This window comes from Perca flavescens, chromosome 12 (genome assembly GCF_004354835.1).
Source record: "Perca flavescens isolate YP-PL-M2 chromosome 12, PFLA_1.0, whole genome shotgun sequence".
NCBI lineage: Eukaryota > Metazoa > Chordata > Actinopteri > Perciformes > Percidae > Perca > Perca flavescens.
The window spans coordinates 28,499,118-28,517,917 of record NC_041342.1 but is presented as its reverse complement, the minus strand read 5'-3'; the positions used below and the strand labels follow the sequence as shown (position 1 = coordinate 28,517,917).

The following is an 18,800-nucleotide window of genomic DNA, read 5'->3' as shown; positions in this document are numbered from 1 at the left end:
TACCATTAACCATTAACATTTGGAGAAGTTTCTTAGTTCTAGCTATCGTGCATCTTTCTTTTAATTTAAAAGTGCCTGATGCAAACTAACCTTATGCCATGTAAAGTCAAAACAATGAATTAAGCTAACTTAACCCTAAATGTATTCTTATTTGGTAAATGGCACTATTTTACTAATATGTAACTATTCACGTGTAAATGACAATTAATACTGGCAATCATTGGGGGGGTCAAAGGGTACAGATGAATGCAAAGGTTTTGGTGCTGAAGTGGTTGTGGATGAGGGGCCCAATTTGGGAGGAAAAAAATTGGCCCCCTGTCCATAATTCCTAATGGCGGACCTGCTGGCAATCACAATCAAATCACCACCTTTCAAACTATATGATGTGAATGTGGCTAAAGCCCACTGAAATTCTGAATTAGAGTGACATGACTCAAATCTGTAAGAAGAAATGAAGACAACATGGTCATCAGGTGTGCCCTTATTTTCATTAAGCAAAACTAAGTCATTGATTTTAGTAATTGTAGGGGAAACGCCCAGATAAAGCTGATAGCTACAATAGCGGTATTTATAGCCAAAGCTAATTTCCAATACAAGTCCTCTTTTTTTATATTATAAATAATTAAAGCCCTCTAAATTCTATCCTAAGGCAATAAAACAGGCCCATTACTGATTGTGCATGTGGGATGAGTTATTGAAAACAGAAAACGTCATTTGGACGATCATAATAATAAAGATAAATATAGAATTGTTTCTCATTCATTAGTAATAGCAGAGACGGTTTAGTTTGGTACAGCTAGATGATCTTTGGTACTAGTTTATTTTATTGCATACGTTCTCACCATTTAGTAGCAAATTCCCCCCGAGTTTAGCCTTTCAGGCAGCTGCTGCCTCTGAACCTCCAAACGGTGTTGAATTTGTAGATGATCAAGTGTTATGGTAAACCATGGTCAAGATTTTGGTTACAATCTAATGCCAATCTTTTCAACTGAGGCAGTATTTGTACGCAGCTCAATAATAAATGCTGCCTGAAAGTCTTGACTTAGGAAAAACAATAAATCACAACCTATAGGAAAAAGAACCCATGTTTGTAGTCCACTCTGCCGTTTGACAGTGGTGCTAGCCATCAGCAAAAGGATTTATATGGTCGTGATTTTGGGGATCAATTAAATGTAATCGAGCTATTGAGTTAATTTTAAATCTGAAACGTTAAATCTGAAGAAGATGCAGGATGACGCGCGCTACCTTAAACGGTAAGACGTTACAAAGCTAACACGATTTTAACGTTAAATATTGTTTTTGGGGAAAAGCAATGTTAGCTAGCTAACGTAACCTTACTACAATTCCTCTTGCACGTTAATATAATTACAAATGAGAGCATACTGCGTCATTTTAACAAGCACCTAACTTATCTCAGATGTTATTGAAAACCCACTGTATCTTGTTAGCCTTGTTGCGTGTGACATGGACAGCTCACACCAATTACTGGTCAAACGTCGGGCAATTTCATGTTTTCTTGCTCACCTGTCGAAGCGACTACCAAGTGTATGATGTCTTATACGTTTTTGTAAACCATTATGACCCACCAATAAATTCGGCATATATGTAATCCACAGATAAAACAAGAACTGTTGTTAAATCTCGCATTTTACAACACCGGGCTCGCTTCGTGGAAGATAGCGCTAACTCATAGTAATCAAGTAGCTTATCTGTGTAAATCAGTACAAGGAGCCAACCTGTATAGAGTGGTGAATTCCCACAGTGCCGAATCCACCACAAGAACATGACAACATGAACATGTATTTCATTTTTTTCAAAATACCTATAGTTTCTCTGATAAACACATTGTCATTCAATCGACATAATGTTGAACGGGGTTTGGCATTGCACTCCCTCAATAAAGGGTGCTGGGATATCTATGCTAACATAGCTAGAAGCTATTGTGAAACGATGACCGAGACACTGACTAACAAATCAGCTGTGTTATGTTGAATTGGTTTACCGTGTTAGTTGACACTGTGAGTTTAGCTAATCTTTCTAGCTAGCCCTTTATGGAAACGTGTTAGCCCGTTAACCCATCGCTGTATGTCGCTGTCTGGGCGTGTCTACTTATAACGTTATTGTTTGGGTGTATGGTTAAATGCTAACGACAAGTCAACGTGTTTTAATCTTACTGTCATCAACCAAACAGTAACGTTATATATCAATTTCTCTTGGGTATCTTTATTCTTATTTGCTACATAAGTCATCAAAATTCAGTGAAACAGGTACTATGATATACATGTCTCAGCTATGATATGTTTGAAATGTGGAAATGGAGAGTAATTTGATGGCTTAAGTAGGTAATGTTCTAGAGAGAGACATTGACTTTACCTTACTCATTTATTGTGGAATACATTGATTTGAAACTTAAGTGCAAGGGTAATTTAATTTAATGTATTTAGAATTATTCACTGGACTTTAACAATGTTGTGGAACAAAGATGTCTGAGTTATTGTTTTCTTAACTGTCTGTTCATTCTCACCCAAAGCAAAGTGACTGCTGGCAGTTTAGATGTCCATCCCACAGAGAAGGCCCTTGTGGTCCACTATGAGGTGGAAGCGTCTATACTGGGAGAGGGTGGAGGTCATGTGCTGGGCGAACGAAAGGAGGGACAAAAAATGTGAGTGGACTCTTATTCTTTATTCTTTCCCATTGCCTCTCTGGCTATTTTTCCATTGCATCTTCTTTCTCTACTTAAATTGAAATGAAATGATGACCTTTTACAGATAAGTTTTATCTTGGTATTGTTTACCTTCTAACCATCCCCTCCAGATTTCAATTGTTCTCTACCTCTTGTCATTTATTTGTATTGAATTAGATAAAGTTTATTTAGGCTGTTCCTTGAAATCACCATTGTGTTACTTTTACCCATCTGGATAGGAGTAAGCTAGCCCTATTATCAGTCATTTGTTTGGTATGCTAAAATGGTATGGACCAGTGTTATGCCAACTGACTCCACAAATATGACATCAGCTGGTTCTTCAAATCTTTAAGAAAGCCTGAAATTCTGTTGGAAGAGGTCTTGTTACGAGTTTCATTACACCGCATTACATCCTTAGATAAACACTGAACAAAGTAATAGCACAATTTGCATTTGAAAAACCAGAAACCTTAAAACTGTCATCAGATGTGTTTAATCAGTAACATGCAGTGTTTCCTTCAGGATTTCTTTTTTTAAAGTAAGTAAATTATACACCTAAAATAAACGTTCTCCGACATGCACTCTAACAATGCAGCCCTATTTCTGATACCGTGGGGGGCAGAAATGTTGCCGTGGGGGGGCCACCACGGTCAAATCAACATAGAGGAAACACTGAACATGCTATTTTTTCAGTCTTTGCAATGGTCTTAACTTATGTTGCATGTATGCAAGTTAAGTTAAAAATTCACTTACTCAAGCCTGCATTCTCATAAACCTGTTTTTAAATCTGTGAAAATGGATGAAGTCAACCAGCCTCTGTCAGTCACCCTTCTCTTTGTCCTCTCTTTCTCCCTCCAGCATCCGAGTGAAGAGTCTTTCTCCTAGTACAGATGTGGGAGCTTTGGCCAGGAAAGTGGTGGAGGAGTGTAAACTCATCCCTTCTTCCCGTTTGCCCCAGGTGGAGCAGCTCCTCTACTACTTGCAGAACAGGAAGTCATCTCCCGTGGAGGGCAAAAGTCAGTCATGTCATTGTTTTTACACCCTTGCTGTTATTTTTGTCCTAATTTTCACCATCAAAATTTGATCACCAACTTCAATTTATTTCACGCATCTAGTCTGGCACTATACTTAGGCCAGACTGTCAATCTTGTACCCATAAAGCTTTACTTGTAGGCTTAATGAACCTTTATTATCTGCACTGGAATTCCTATTAGCTGATGCCTCATTGAGTGCTATTTTTTAATGGACTACAAAACGCATCACATTATGGAAGGTTGTAAACATTGTAATATAAACATTGGTCAACACAGACATTCCAATGTCAAGCTAATTTTGAGAGATTGAGCAGGCTGCAGACATTTCAGAAACATTAAACATGTAAAGACACAGAGGGATGGCAGATCTGAGGAGTGTTAAATCTGTGTTTACCGGTACACTGATTAGCCATGTAGATCCTGTTACATATGGTTGAATACATGATGAGAAGATTCAGGCGTAGATGTACAGTATATAATAAAATTATAAACCGTACAAAGAATTAAAGGTCCAGTGTGTAACGTTTTTAGTTGTTCATTATCAAAATCTGTGTTGCCAGTTCACAAACGTGTCCTTTTCATGAATATTGACCACCACCATCAATTCAAAGTATTCCTATTGGCTTGAAATTTTACATTTGCGTTTGCATGAACTGGGGTAGACGCTCCATATTCATAAGCCATCTTAAAATGCGTTAGCCGGTAAAGGACATACAGGACATACTGCTCCGCCTTTCGCGTTTTCGCTGTCACCCTATAAACTCACAGGTGCTGCTAATAAAGAAGGAAACATGAAGGACCACATGTATTCAAAATCCAAATTTCAGGAACAGGAGTCTTCTTCTTCTTCACTCAAATAAAAGAAAAATGATATTAAAAAGAGCAAGAGACCGGCATCATCAGAAAAAAGCGTGAAGGCTACCGCAGCTGTAATACGTACGTTGAACTGCGTGGTGCGAGAGAGTTGATTGCGATATATGATCTCAACGCTAGATGGAAGACATTCCCACACATTGGACCTTTTTAAGCAGACTTTCACATTTTGAAGGACATACTGTAGTGTTTTTAATGTTGGCTGTTTGTGTTTTTGTGTCACCAGTGGAGAAGAAAGAGAAAAGAACTGCGAAACCTAGGGAGCTGACTCCCTTTGAAGGAATGGAGGTAGCAACTTATAAACCACTGACTGACTCTTCCTTCTGTTTGTTCGTGTATCTTGTTCCCTCACAGCCATTTCAGTTTGATCTCAGTTCTCAGACAGCATTCTCCAAATTGTGCTGTGTATTTTTCATGACTGTTCTTCAGCTCTCTAACCTGAGACCAACACCAAATTTAAGGCCTTTCTTTCATGCAATTATCTATGACTTTTCATGTATTTGTCTATTTAATCTAATTAACAATATGGCTGGTGAAAGACTTACACCTAAAAGCTTCAAATCTCATGTTTATTGCTAACTAAAATAGTTTCATGCCTTGTGATTAGTTTATAGCAGTATGTGTCTATGTTTTTTTTTGCCTGTGTAGTTAAATGAGGAAGCCAGTATAACCAGAGTGGATGAGTATATTGAGCTGCTCTATGAAGGCATCCCAGAGAAGATCAGAGGCTCTGCTCTCATTCTGCAGCTCGCCCGCAACCCTGATAACCTGGAGGAGCTGCTACACAATGGTATAGTTTAATTCTGCTTATACTAATGTTTAGAAAAGTAGCTCATACCTACATTTACAGTACATGATTATTTTACTTAATAGCTAAAGATATGTTACATTTTGCCCTGATTAAGCCAATCAAAGGGTGGGTTTGTGATGTCTTCTGTGCGTGCGTGCGTGCGTGCGTGCGTGCGTGCGTGCGTGCGTGCGTGCGTGCGTGTGTCTGTGTGTCTGTGTAGAGGCAGCCTTAGGTGCTCTGGCCAGAGTATTGAGGGAGGACTGGAAACAGAGTGTTGAGCTTGCTACCATCATCATTTACATCTTCTTCTGCTTCTCCAGGTAACACACACACACACACACACACACACACAGGCACATGGCGCACTCACATTCGTTAAGCACGTCATACTGTTCTACTTCATCCTTTTTACGTAGTGCATTTCTTCTCCTCTCCTCCAGTTTCGCCCAGTTTCACGGAGTGGTGAGTCATTATAAAATAGGTGCGTTGTGTATGAGCGTGGTGGAGCATGAGCTGAAGAGACATGATGTGTGGCGTGAGGAGCTACGCAAGAAAAACAAGGCTTATATCCTTTTATCTGCTGTCATTTGCTTATAACATTTGGCCTGACCGTTATTAGCTGTCTACCCTCCTCCTGTATAGTTTACCGGACTTACTTTGTGTTCCTTAACACTCAATTTGTGTACGTGAGTTGGCACCAGAGAATGGCTCCCTAAGAAGAGACCAGGACAAAGCTGTGAGAAAATACCATGGCCTTCTGTCCAAACAGGAACAGCTGCTCAGAGGTGGACTGCCCTTTCAACTCTCAAATCACCTTTTTTTTTTTTTTTTTTTGTCATAAAGTAGCAATAACACCAGAGCTGCTATTTTGTTTTCTCTGATGTAAATGCAGTGTTGATGCAAACTTAAAATTAGAAAAAGTGCATTCCTTGTCACATCCCACCAACTTGTATTTCATTAGTAATACATTATGACTTTCTCACCCATATTTACACCTTTTTGTAGAGTAGTGCCTAATCATAACCACATTATCTCCACCAGTGTGAAAGCAGCATTAGTAATGTTTCTCTTTCTCTTTTTTGAATGAAAAGTATAATTCAATATTTCTTGGCTTTGTATTCTTTTTAATTGTAACCAAAGAATGCTACCAGAAATGAAAAGTTGCTTATATTATCTCTCCTGTTGCTTCTATCTTCCTCTCTTTCTATCCCTTTTACTGTCTCTCAGTGTCTCTTTACCTCCTGTTGAACCTTGCTGAGGACACTAGGACGGAGCTGAAGATGAGGAATAAAAACATTGTCGGTCTGCTCGTCAAAGTTCTTGAACGGGATGACGAGGAGCTGCTGGTCCTGGTGGTTTCATTCCTCAAAAAACTGTCCATCTTCCTGGAGAACAAGAATGACATGGTGAGTGGCCGGTTTGGATCATTGGATCAGTGGGTAGAGCAGCCGCGCACGCACTGAGAGGTTTATGCCTCGACGCAGAGGTCCAGGTTTCAAATCCGACCTTTGATGATTTCCTGCATGTCTTCCCCCTCTCTCTCCCTTTTCTCACGTAGCTGTCCTATCAAAAATTAAAGGCGGAAAAGCCCAAAAAATAATCTTAAAAAAAAAAAATGACATGGTGAGTGAGAGATGTACTTACTGTAAGAATGGTGCGAGAGGAAGAACCTAAAATATAATTTTATGTATGTGTTTCAAGCGGCAACCTCCGGTGCTGAAAAATGAAGCCAACGCGAAGTGCCAAAAACTGCAGTTCATTAAGTCCTGTGTTTGTGATTCGCAGGCTGAGGTGGATACTGTGGAACGATTGGCGCGTCTTGTTCCCTGTGACCACGAAGACCTGCTGAACCTGACTCTGCGTCTGCTGCTCAACCTCTCCTTTGACTCTGGACTCCGAGCCAAGATGGTGGAAGTTGGACTGTTACCTAAATTGACTGCCTTGCTGGGTAACAGTGCACACTAACATAGTGGCATATGATATATACTGTCTATATTGCATGTACAGTACATTGTGCTTTATCCACAGTACCACTAACCTGACTCCGCCAGATGGATTGCTTCGCATTTGCTCGGCATATCCATCTGGGAACTTTCCGTTGGAGAACTTTTGGGAAGGGGCGGAAATACTGGTTATTTGATTGGATGAACCATCTGTCTATCACCTATGTTGGTGATAGACGGGCCAAATCAACCAATCAGATCCACGAAGCGTATGAAAATACAACCACAAGCCCGCCCCTGCTGCTGCAGGCAAAGCATAGCTCGTTAGCTCAGCATGCAAGCAACATGTCGGTAAAGGAGATTTGCCGTTTGTGTAACGAGAATTTAGGAATAAAAGGCACCATTTCAGGTTCCCGGACCGCTGTCTGAAAATCCTGGTTAGCTGATTGGATAAACCATCCGTCTATCACCACCTAACCCACCTCAAAACCAACGCTGATTGGCCCGGTCGTTTGGCTAACGGCTCCAAATTTTCTCTGCCTCAAGATGCCAGACTGATCTGCAAGTGGAAAACTGGAGCTCGCGAGATCAGGACGGTCTCACGAGGCTACAGTACCACAGCCATGTGATTTATAACTACCTCTGTGGAGACCATAATGTTGAGTTTAGAGCCAAGCTTGCTGCTCTCTGAATAGAAGTGCCGGTCAGTCTGTCCACCGTTTTTGGTCCAGACCAAAATATCTTTTAAACTACTTAATGGATGGCTGTGCCATTTTTGTACAGACATTCAAGGTCCCCAGAGGATGAATCCTGATTATTTTGGTGATCTCCTAACTTTTCCAGCAGGTTGACATGTTGGGCTTCTAGTGAAATATTTTGGCATCTGTTGGATGGATCGCGGTGAAATGTGGTACATACTGTTAGGGCTTGGCGATATGGAGAAAATCAGATATTGGCGATATTCTTGTCCTAATATCTCGATGTCGATATTGTAGCGATATTATAGGGTTGACAATTGGTGCTTTAACAAAATATCTTCACAATGAGATTTAAGATAAATAATCTTCAGTAATGTAGATATAATGACTAAGTGGGTAAAGGTAAAAATAATAGAAGAGCTAGAAGAGTCTGGCAACACAGAAAAGTACATCACTTTACTGTAATGCAGCCTTTAAAACCAGGAAAAGACAACACTTAAGCCATATTACGATATTACGATTTCCAAAATCTAAGACGATATCTAGTCTCATATCACGATATTGATATAATATCGATATATTGCCCAGCCCTACATACTGTATGTCCGTGGTGCTCAGAGGATGAATACTACTGACTTTGGAGATCCTCTGACCTTTCCTCCAGCGCCACCATGAGGTTGACATTTGTGATTTTGTGTACCAACTGTTAGATGGATAGATGGATGGTTAGTCGCCAGTTAATTTGGTGCAGACATTCAAGTCCCCACCCGATTAATTGTTTTAATTAATTTAATTTTCATTAGGTGGCATCATCAGATCAACATTTGCCAGCCACGTGTCCAATACTCGCAAGAGAGTCAAAAGATGTGGGGCGCCCAGATAACTCAGTTGGTGGAGCAGGCGCCCATATATAGAGGTTTACTCCTCGACGCAGCAGGCCCGGGTTCGACTCCGACCTGCGGCCCTTTGCTGCGTGTCATTCCCCGCTTTCATGTCTTCATCTGTCCTGTCAAAAATAAAGGCCGAAAATGCCCCAAAAAATAATCTTAAAAAAAGATAAAGTTAAAAGACCTGCAAGATGGTGGACATGGTGTAAACATTATACATGTTAGCGAGGTGTTGATTCCCATAATATTGTAAGATGGTAGTGATTTATTTTTCAATTGCCAATTGTGGTCCGTATTTGAGGAGTATAAATATCTTGACTGATGTTTGTCGTCCTGCAGGTGATGAGAACAACCGTCAGGTAGCCATGCGTATCCTGTATCACATCAGCATCGACGACCGCTTTAAGGGCATGTTTGTTTACACTGACTGCATACCTCAGGTACGATAACATCCACTGAAAATCACTCTAAACAAATTTGAGGAATATAATCTGTTGTTCAACATTGACAACACAAGTTGTGTGTGTGTGTGTCTTTGTGTCTGTCTAGCTAATGCAAATGCTGTACGAGCACGGTGAGGAGGAAACCGAAGCTGAGCTCATCTCCATCTGCATCAACCTGGCTGCAAACAAGAGGAATGCACAAATCATGTGTGAAGGTATATTTATCTGAGTTGCATTTTATGTATGTCCAGATAATGGCTCACTGACTCCAGAAATTCCTCCAGACTACTGACACTTTTTCCACAAGTAGATCTTCCATTGTCTGTCAGCGGTGGTGTTGTACTATTGAGTTGAGTCTTGAGTCCTGTATGGAACCCTATTTTAGTGATCTGTGATTATTGGAACAAACAATACTTCTGTTTTTCCGTGTGTCTCTCTGTCTGTAGGAAACGGGTTGAAGATGCTCATGAAGAGAGCTCTGAAGATGAAAGACTGCCTTCTGATGAAGATGATCAGAAACATCTCACAACATGACGGACCAACCAAATCAGTGTTCATAGTGAGTTATCAATACACAATAAAAAAACAGTTCCTGAAGGAAAAGGGAAGCAACATAAAACCAGGTGTTTTTTGTAAAGAATTTAATGTTTCTTTGTGAATAGAACAAAACAAAATCAGGTGCACAAACTGTGGTTTGCTTTTTAAGTCAAAGAAACAAATATAACCAAAAGAGGACTCTTTAAAGGTCCCATGGCATGAAAATTTCACTTTATGAGGTTTTTTAACATGTATATGAGTTCCCCCAGCCTGCCTATGGTCCCCCAGTGGCTAGAAATGGTGATAGGTGTAAACCGAGCCCTGGGTATCCTGCTCTGCCTTTGAGAAAATGAAAGCTCAGATGGGCCAATCTGGAATCTTCTCCTTATGAGGTCATAAGGAGCAAGGTTACCTCCCCTTTCTCTGCTTTGCCCACCCAGAGAATTTGGCCCACCCATGAGAGAGAGACATCATGGCTTTCAAATGAGCAAAGTGGCAGTTGGTCAACAAGGCCACACCCCCACCCTCCACCTTGCCCGCCCTCTCTCCTCCTCAACAGCATTTAAAGCTGCAGACACAGAAATGGCACATCCTAAGGAAAGCTCATTGTGGGACTGGCTCTAGTGGCTGTAATTCTGCACCAAGGCTGAATTTTGGGAAAGAGACATCAGATACAGTATTAGGGGACCACTAAGGTCTATATAAAAGAGACTTCAGATACAGTATTAGGGGACCACTAAGGTCTATATAAAAGAGACTTCAGATACAGTATTAGGGGACCACTAAGGTCTATATAAAAGAGACTTCAGATACAGTATTAGGGAACCACTAAGGTCTATATAAAAAAGACTTCAGATACAGTATTAGGGAACCACTAAGGTCTATATAAAAGCATCCAAAAAGCAGCATGTCATAGAACTTTTAAAACTAGAGCTAAATCACTAAACTACAGAAACAAAACCTAACTATTTAGTTTAACTTTAAAACAAACGGCACTCCTAAACCTAATGTATCTAACACAAAATCTGAGTGTGACGCATCCTATTTTAAAACTAAAGCCTGGCCCAGTATCCTGGTAATCTTACCACACAGGTATCTTAGCACACGGCAACTAACTGTCATTCAACAACAATCGACAAAGCATTCAACAAAGCATAACCAGAGACAAGGTGGCAGGCTGCTCAAGTGGAAATCACAGCTGTATTGTTCTTATTAGTATTAAGTACAAGTATTAAGGCTGTTTTATGCTTGTGCGTCAACTCCACGCCGTAGCTACGCCATCGCTACGGCGTCGTGACCCTTTCAGAGTTCTGTGTCGGGGTTGCTTTGCATCGCAATAACGCTCGGGGGGGATATGTCTGAGGTTATTTGCGAGGTGTCTGCCAGCCAGTTTATGTTATGTTAGCAGGCTAACTTTAGCACAACTGCCCACAAAGTACTGCTTGCTGGCGAAGAGCTAATTTAAAAACGTGACTGACATATAGACACTTTACAAACAGATAACCCTGTCATTGTAACCAAAATATGTCTGCGTTTATTCGCAAAGCTGATGTCAGTGAACTAGCATGTTGCTACTCCCCACAGTAGGCTGCTTGAAACACACAAAGTTGCACATTCTTCGGAGGTGTGTCGAGCTACGGCGGAGGGCTCGGAGGGGGGTTCGCAGCGACTCAGAGGGGTCTGCGGGGGTACGCTGTCGATTCGACGCAGAAGCATAAATCAGCCTTTAGTTTTACTGTTAGTGGTAGTAGTGCAGCAGTAGAAGCTAGTCTTTTATTTACTGGAGGGTTTTAGTGTCATGATGTGCATGATTTCTTCTGTCTCTGTCAGGACTATGTCGGTGACCTGGCAGCAGAGATCCGTGCAGAGGAAGAGGAGGAGTGGGTCCTGGAGTGTCTGGGCACGCTGGCCAACCTCACCATCCCTGACCTGGACTGGGAGTTGGTGCTGAAGGAGTACAATCTGGTACCCTACCTAAAAGACAGACTTAAACCAGGTACTGATTAATTTAGAGAATTACACATAAGGCAAATGTATGAACTTCAGAATATCCCTTAATTATAATGTGTACCAGTATTATAGCCCAACTGGTATAGTTATATAAGTTTTTTATTTGATTTAATTAAAACGGAATGAAACGTCATGATTGACAGCTGTAATTGACTTGTGATTGGTCGGCTCCACCGTTCGATCACTACTGTGCAGACTTTGGCTCAAAAATTACAAGATGGCAGCGCCCGTATCCGGAATATTTTGGCTTCACTTTTGTACAATGGGAGGAAGTGGAGATGGGTTGTCCATCTTTATATCTTATATACTTTATCTATGGTATAGCCACGCATTTAGTAGAGATATGTTTGCAATGGCATATACAATACATGTATGTAGCATGTACTGTATACAAAGAACAACAACAAATGGCAGCGATGCATCTTTAATTGGCTTTTAGTGTACTTATATAATTACAATTTTCTTCAAGTTTGTTTTATTTGTGTTTGTATTTTTAGTTATTTAAAAAAATATTTTAATTTCAGCCAAGTTAAATTCTGAATGTACTGTTATCATATTACTATAATCTAATGTTTAATATTATAGTGTAAAATATCCTACCTCAGGCATATCTTTTCTCACAACTCTTAGGGATTCCAAATACTCATATCATTATAACTCATATTGCAGTGTGTGTATAAACATATATCCTCTGACATATCATTATTGGGTTTTTATTAACCTCTAATATCAGTTTCAACCTTAAAAATCCAACCTCAGTCAGGCTCTAGTAAATGGCCACCAAAACTACTAGATTTTGTTCAGTGTGTTCAGTTCTCGTGCTCTGTGTGTTCTTTTAAAAGCCTCCATTCATCACTTGGGATACTGGTTTTCACTGCAGCTAATGTTCTACTACAACAGTTTTGATCACACATTTAATAATATTTCACCTTGTGAGGTTCATTTTGTCACGGTTTGTGTGTCTCAGGCTCAGCAGAGGATGACCTCATCCTGGAGGTGGTGATAATGATCGGAACAGTTTCCATGGATGATGCGTGTGCCGCCATGTTGGCTAAATCTGGCATTATTCCTGCCCTCATCGAGCTACTGAATGGTAACACACACACACACACACACACACACACACACACACACACACACACACACACGCGCGCGCCTGTGGTTTAGTTCAAGATGTCATGTTTTAGACTCATGAACAGTGAGTGATAAAGGTTTTCACACCTTTTTTGATATTTTGAATTTCCAGATGTCAGTGTGTGTGTCTTGTGTAAAGGTCTTAAGGTACAGATGTACTCCGTACAATAACCCAATGACCTTAAGGTAATAGAAAAGGCTGCTCATTTATAACTATATATTAAAAAAACCAAAAGAAATGTATAGTAGTAGTATAGTGCTCACAGGCGATATGAAATGTGAGACTTGCTAAGAGATATCATACTACCATATGTTCTTCTGTTTGTTGAATGTAGCCCAACAGGAGGATGATGAGTTTGTGTGTCAGATCGTCTACGTCTTCTACCAGATGGTGTTTCACCAAGCTACACGAGACGTCATCATCAAAGACACCCGTATCCTTCCCACAGAGCTATCTGTCTACTTCATATTTAAAGGGACTGCACTTGACATTCAGAACATTAATATAGCAGTAAACAAATATTTGCTACGTAAGATATAGTGGAATGATGGCGTCCTCAGCAGAGAATAGCGTCACACTCCCTCTGTGTGATTTATAATCTGAGCTTCTCAGTTCTTTGTTTTGATAGCCAGTCATACGTACATGTTAGTTCATGTGGTCGTATTTCGAGTACAGGCCCTTTTTTAAATTTGAATGAGAATCTTTTTTTTTTTTAGATTATTTTTTGGGCATTGTTAGGCCTTTATTGACAGGACAGCTGAAGATATGAAAGGGGAGAGAGAGGGGGAATGACATGCAGCAAAGGGCCGCAGGTCGGAGTCGAAACCGTCGTGGAGTAAACCTCTATATATGGGCACACACTCTACCAACTGAGCTATCCGGGCGCCTGAATCAATGAGAATCTTGCTGAAGTTGAGGCGAGACAGGTTTCATGCTGTAAAATCTCACACCACCACCCTCGAAGAATTTCTTTCTTTAACCTTCTCTGTAGAGGCTCCAGCCTACCTCATAGATCTGATGCATGACAAGAATGCCGAGATCAGAAAAGTGTGTGACAACACCCTCGATATTATTGCTGTAAGTGAAACACACACACACACACACACACACACACACACACACACACACTGCTGCTGGGTAGCAGGTACGAGGTAGCAACTTTAAGGGCAGAATGAGTAGGATTTGCCTGTTTTGGTTTGTAAGCACAACATTCAAAGTTGGCCCCATCCTTTCCGGCACAACGACACTAGCCAGCGAGTTTAGCAATCTTCAGTTGAGCCAACTAATGGGCATAGTGTTTGTGTCCAGACAGGAGAATGTAGTGGAGCTTCCCCAGCTTAGGGCGACAGCGATTAGTGAGCCAGGGCAGAACAGAGCCCTGGAAGAGAAGAGGCTGAGGAGTGACGACTGGAGGCAGAGGCCGGCGAGGGGCAGAGAAACATCCAGAAATGTCCTGAACGCAGCGAAATGAAAAGAAAATGAGAAGATCCAGGCATAGGGAAGGCTCTCTGCACATACAGACACCGCCATGCACTTTTGGTCAAGTTATGATTGAGAGGGATTATTTTTGTACAGGTCTATACATTGTTTTTAGGAAAACGCTACTACTCATTGTGCCTTTAAGTAACAAAAGTAAACACATCAGAGAGAGTTGATGTTTTTTAATAACAACTACAAACACTTCCTGTCTTTGTCTGTAGGTTGTTCTCTAATTTATTTACACTTTTCTTCATCTTCCAGGAGTACGATGAAGAGTGGGGGAGGAAAATTCAGTCAGAGAAGTTCCGTTTCCATAACAACCAGTGGCTGGAGATGGTCGAGAGTCGCCAAGCTGATGAGTCTGAACCCTATCTCTACGATAACGACAACGACAGGACTGATCTCTTCTATAGCGCGGGTACACACACACACACACACACACACACACACACACACACACACACACACACACACACACACACACAAGCCAAGCACTGGTCCATGCGTGTAGAATAACCATGCTGGTCAGTTCATCTTGTATTCTGAAGTATCAAGTTTACCACAATCATTTTAAGGTCATGGTACCAACAGATCATTGCGTTGGTTTTAATAAATTCATTTTTCAGCATGATGTATTTGAAAATTCACACCAGACGTGACATGTCAGCAGCACGAAGTTCTATAGGAGTGTCTGTTTATGTATTGTTGTCAAGGTTCTCAGCCAGCTGTCTTTTCAGCTGACTGAAGTGTCCTCACCCATCTGACCCCACATGCAAAGTATACAGGAAGGAAACACACTTGTTTATGGATTGATTGATTGGTTGATTGATTGATGTAATAGAAACACTGAAGCTGTTGGTGTCGGTGTGGATTGACTCTGAATTGAAGCTATAATGTTGAGATGATGTACAGTAGTGCAGTGCAGTACTAATTGAGTGATGGGGGAAACTAAGTTTATTTTATTGATATAGCACTTAAAAAGCAAACACATTTTGCACCAATGTGCTTCACAAAGACAAAAACATAAAACATATATGTGTGCATGTATATATATGTTGTGGAAACTACTGTATTACTTACAGTTACAGCTGCTGTAGTAACATTTAGAAAAGACTGCAGATCTGCAACACCAAAGAGCTTGTGAAGAAGCTTATGTCTTGTGTGTGTGCATTTTATCCTGATGTGTCTTTAGATGGAATAACTCCAGCAGACGGTTCAGTCAGCCCAGATTTCTTCAATGACCTACAGCCTCAAAATGGAGACCTGCTCCATACAGGGTGAGTCAAAAGACGGCAGAAACCTACAGCTGGTCGAAACTGGTTTGGCTGAGAGAAAAAAAATCAAAGTAACAAATAAATAATTTGTCCAGTCTTACCAGCTTAAACTGTACCAGCAATCAGTGTTGTGCCTGAGCGTGTTCAATGAACGATAGTTCATGAACTCGTTCATATTTTGGGTGAACGTGAACTGAACGTACCGTATTACTGCCTGATGAAGATTTCTATAGAGCCTTTCAGGCGAAAACCCGGCTGAAACACACCATAAACAGGCCTTAATGTGTAGCGGAAAAAACACCCAATCCGGCAACACCAGCCACCAGTGACGCACCGCCGCATGCGTCATCAAAACAAAAAGCAAAAATCTTACATTTCTGTGCAAACTTTGTCCGCCAGCTTTCAAAAAGAAAATCAGCACTTCAGTCACATCCACAGCAAACCTGAAACGGCTCGTTGAACTGAAGCAACATATGGAAAAAAAAAAAGAACTGTGAATTAAGTTCATTTTTGGAACTGTGAACTTAGTTCAAAATTTTGAAGTATGAACTGAATTAGTTCATTTAAAAATTTGTGAACTGAACTTTGAACTAGTTCATGTAGAAAGTGAACTTTCCCAACACTGCCAGCAATTAGGAACAACAGCAGGAAGTGCTATGCCATTTTCTTCCCAAACAAACAAGCAAATCAGAAGAGAATATGGTCAGTGATTTCATTGGCAAAAGATTATCTGTCAGTTGTAAATAGCAGACTGCCAGGCATTTATTATCTGGTAATGCAAACATTTTAAAACAACACACACACTCATTCAGGCCATCCTGAGGCCTCAAGCTGTTTCACCACAATGCCAAAGAAACTCTTCCGCTGTCTGATCAGTCTCTGGTTGGGTTCCTGCGTGATGAAAGTAATCTCTCTGTTTTCCAGAGATGGCAACGATGTCTTTGACCAGACCAGCTCATCCCCTGGACGACCAGCTACTGCCTATGGCTTCAGACCTGATGAACAACCCTTCTACCAGTACTCGTAGTCACACACACAGGACGTCCTGTCATCTTAGATCCATTCCCCCCATCCACCTCCTGCATGTCTACTGTTACATCTATAGATTTAATTTTCACTGCTAGAATCCCCCATGACTGAAGGCATCGCATTGGTATAGTTACTAAAGCTGCAACTTTTAGTCCCAGGGACAACTTTTCAAGGAACCAATAGATTCCTTCAGCCCATTGGTGTCTGCGTTTCTGCCGCGTTAAAGGCTAAAGACCCGTGAAGAGTAGGCAAATTAGTCTGTTGACGTACGAAAAAGCAACGTGAAGGGACGAGTGCTGCTGGTGGTCACAGGGGTGAACATACTCTCTCATTCACAGCTCTGTGCCGTGCAGCCTCTCTTTTTGCCTGCCCGAGCTCGACACACTAGTCTCCGCTGCCGGCTGTTCAGTGTGCCCGCTCGTTCGTGTGATCTCTCTCTCTCGTCTTTTTATAATCAAACATGCAAAGAGAAATGTTCTGCCCTCATCCTAAAATTGCCTTAAATCAATACTAGAGTACTTCCTTGATTTATTAATGAAGCGGTTGACCAAGCAGGGACGGTCATCCCTGCAAACCCCACCTCGAACGTTTCTATACTTTCAGAAAGCACTACCCTCCAGTCAGGGACTTTTTGAGGGGGTAAAATAATGTCCATACTTATGGAACTTAATTGAATCCCTGGTCCCTGCGGGCTAAACACAATGAGTTTCTCAGAAGGTTCCTGGTCCCTGCGGAAATGTTCCTGCGGCCTAAAACCCTAAGACATTGATCATAAAGGCTGAAATACAAAATACTAATGAGGACTGAAACGCTACCACTGCAGATTGAACTAGTTATTACACTTTTCATTACCCATTTTCATTACCCATTTCATTCATTCACCATTATATTAGACAGATAAGTAGTTGTCTTCCTTACCCACTGGCTACAGACTTCTTATAGTGAGTTGCCAGTGGGTCAGCAAATAATTTAAAGAATGTGAACAGGCTTAACATTTCTAATATATGTTGATACGTTTTTGCATGTTTTCCTATGTAATAATGAACATTTGTTGCCTCTTCAAATCCACTGGGGAACACATTTAGTCAAATGTTACAGTTTGACATCCACCAGTTTCATGACGTCACCTACAGTATGAGTAAAAGTTACACAGTCATTTTGTTAACTGCACTACAATGTACATAGCTTTCTTTTGTCCATGTCATTGTAAAATGGGCACATTGTTGTTAGTGATATTTATAACTTAGGGTGCTTTAACACTGGCAAACTTGTCTTCAGCCCAACCTACGCTGACTCAATGAAATCATTCTGGCATTAATCAGATGTTACACAAATCCCTTACTCACTCTAGAGACACAAAGGGCTCTTTAAACAACTTCTTTCACATCTGCAGTAGTACTCCTCTCAACACCTGGAAACACATTTTGATGTGCAAAAATCAGGGGACTCCCCTTTAAACCATCTTTGTTACCACAGGGAGGAAATACATGCATGTGGATGTCTTCATGACATCATTAATGACATTTTTAGTGTAGTGGAAAAAAAAAAAAAAAAAAAGGTGCTTGTTTTCTCGCTTCTTTGCAGCCCACATAGGTGGTCTGGCTCCCCCTCGGTCATGGTTACTTCTCTCTGCCATTATTCTCCATTTCCGCCATGCGTGTCAAAACAGGCACCAACCTTGTTTCCAGGCAACAGTGGTTCACCACAGATTGGAAAACCCGTCGGAGCAGCAGACTTAGGACAAAGGGGGACAGTCAAATTCAAGATGAATATCCAAAAAAGCAAACCCATAGAGTGATTGTGGCCAAAGAAATGTTGGCTCTAAGTGGTAGCTTAAAATGCTGACGTCTTGTGCCAGCATATGGCTCTAGTCATTTCTGTGGCCACCACTCAGTGTGCTGTATATGTTACTGATGTCAAACTATAACAGTGTTACATTTACTCAGCGAGGGGAAAAGTAGAAACCCTGTCACTACAGAAGAAGT

General features: G+C 41.0%; 1 protein-coding gene across 3 annotated transcripts; it reads left to right on the top strand.

The window, feature by feature from the left end:
* Positions 1-922: 922 nt before the first annotated feature.
* Positions 923-17,883, top strand: LOC114565764 (kinesin-associated protein 3). 3 transcript variants are annotated; one of them, XM_028593993.1, is made up of 20 exons: positions 925-1,253; positions 2,531-2,662; positions 3,542-3,699; positions 4,817-4,878; positions 5,239-5,380; positions 5,601-5,700; positions 5,821-5,945; positions 6,067-6,165; positions 6,608-6,786; positions 7,166-7,328; positions 9,248-9,348; positions 9,458-9,566; positions 9,798-9,910; positions 11,719-11,884; positions 12,866-12,991; positions 13,368-13,466; positions 14,025-14,110; positions 14,774-14,930; positions 15,705-15,789; positions 16,711-17,883. In XM_028593993.1, exons 1-20 carry the CDS (start codon positions 1,225-1,227, stop codon positions 16,811-16,813), a joined length of 2,334 nt encoding a protein of 777 aa, XP_028449794.1. In that variant the 5' UTR covers positions 925-1,224; the 3' UTR covers positions 16,814-17,883. The 3 variants fall into 3 exon arrangements, with proteins under 3 accessions (XP_028449796.1, XP_028449794.1, XP_028449795.1); XM_028593994.1 differs by lacking the exon at positions 925-1,253 and adding an exon at positions 1,736-1,799; XM_028593995.1 differs by lacking the exons at positions 14,774-14,930; positions 15,705-15,789; positions 16,711-17,883 and adding an exon at positions 14,342-14,762 and having other exon boundaries at positions 923-1,253.
* The last annotated feature ends 917 nt before the right edge of the window (positions 17,884-18,800 follow it).